Below are 1,377 nucleotides of genomic sequence, written 5' to 3' on the forward strand. Positions count from 1 at the left end.
GGCGGGGACCGGAAGTACCGCGGGCCCGCCGGTTACCGGCACCGGCAGCGGAACAGGCCAGTCCAGCGGCAAGAGATATCGCACTCAGATGTCCGCTACCCAGGTGAAAGTGATGAAGTCGCTGTTCTCGGACTACAAGACGCCTACGATGGCCGAATGCGAGATGCTCGGGCGCGAGATCGGACTGCCGAAGCGCGTGGTTCAGGTGAGCAGTCTTTGTTTCGATATTGAGTTCTATTTTATCGTGCATGAACTTCGCAATAACTTCTCTTGCGGCAGTTGATTATTTTAATTGAAGTTAAGATTATTTTAGTTTCTATCCGTGGATTGGAACAATGAAAAATTATGCAATTTTAAACGAATATAAATATAACTTCGATATAACGATACAGATAATAAACATAATTTCACAAATTTTCAAATTCCTTGGCCGATTTAGATAAATGAAATTCTTTCTACTCTATCATTTCCTACGTTTACTCTGATTTATTGCATCTGCATTTTACAACTCTGCACGAGAAACATCAAACACTATGCGAATCCTTAACAAAATTCCAATTACAGTAGTACTTCATTCATATTAAGAATATGGAAGAACAAACAGTTGCTGCATAACTAGGATTAGTATAATATTTGTACAAGTACATTGGTTCTTCCTAGTTCTAGAAATTGTTCGTTCATATAAGTAGAGTTGACGTTCAAATAAGTCGAGTCAATAAGTAATTCGTTGAAGGATGCACTAGCGAAGATTTCGTTCTTATAACTGGATTTCAGATAAATGGAGTTCTATAGCAATTAACATCTATACCTCTTTCTCTTTATCTGTTAAATCTCCGAAGTTTCACCAACTCCACAATAATTCCTCCAATTACGTCATCCTATTGACGATAATCGAGTCACCAATGGGCTTTGCGATCTAATAGAAAGGAGTGGCAGGTGTGGTTCCAGAACGCCCGCGCGAAGGAGAAGAAAGCTAGACTGGCGGCAGGTTTGCCAGCCGAAGGATCGGCCGTCCAACCTCATCGCGGTCCGACCGGGCCCGACGAATGTAGGCTTTGCTCTGTTCGATACTCGGCCAAGTCGCCGCTCCAGGAGCACGTATTCTCACGACGACACATCGAATCGGTGCGTGTCGCCGTCGAGGAAGGTAGCCTCGTGCCGCCAACACCCGGCGCACCGATCGTTCCTGGTGGCAACAGTGGCGCAGCAGGAATCGGTAGCTCGCCGGTGGTCGGGCCTGGTAACCAGCAAGGCGGCCAGCAGCAGCAATCGGACGAAAACATGATGTACGGATCCTTGTTCCTCCATCCTACGGCGATGTTCCAGCCTCAGCAACAACAACATCCGGGCAGCGCAGCGGCTAGTACGGCTACCACC

General features: G+C 46.6%; 1 protein-coding gene across 2 annotated transcripts in view; it reads left to right on the forward strand.

Annotated features, from left to right (window-relative positions):
- Positions 1-1,377, forward strand: part of LOC100741370 (zinc finger homeobox protein 3) — a 246,712-nt gene that overhangs the window by 243,617 nt on the left and 1,718 nt on the right. The window contains exons 11-12 of one of the 2 annotated variants that reach the window (XM_033321904.1): positions 15-205; positions 937-1,367. In XM_033321904.1, coding sequence (XP_033177795.1) covers positions 15-205; positions 937-1,367 — 622 coding nt within the window. Of the gene's footprint in view, positions 206-936; positions 1,368-1,377 lie in introns of both variants that reach the window. The other variant, XM_033321907.1, reaches the window with a different exon arrangement.

The sequence above is a fragment of the Bombus impatiens genome, unplaced genomic scaffold (genome assembly GCF_000188095.3).
Source record: "Bombus impatiens unplaced genomic scaffold, BIMP_2.2 scf_0033, whole genome shotgun sequence".
Classification (NCBI taxonomy): Eukaryota; Metazoa; Arthropoda; class Insecta; order Hymenoptera; family Apidae; genus Bombus; species Bombus impatiens.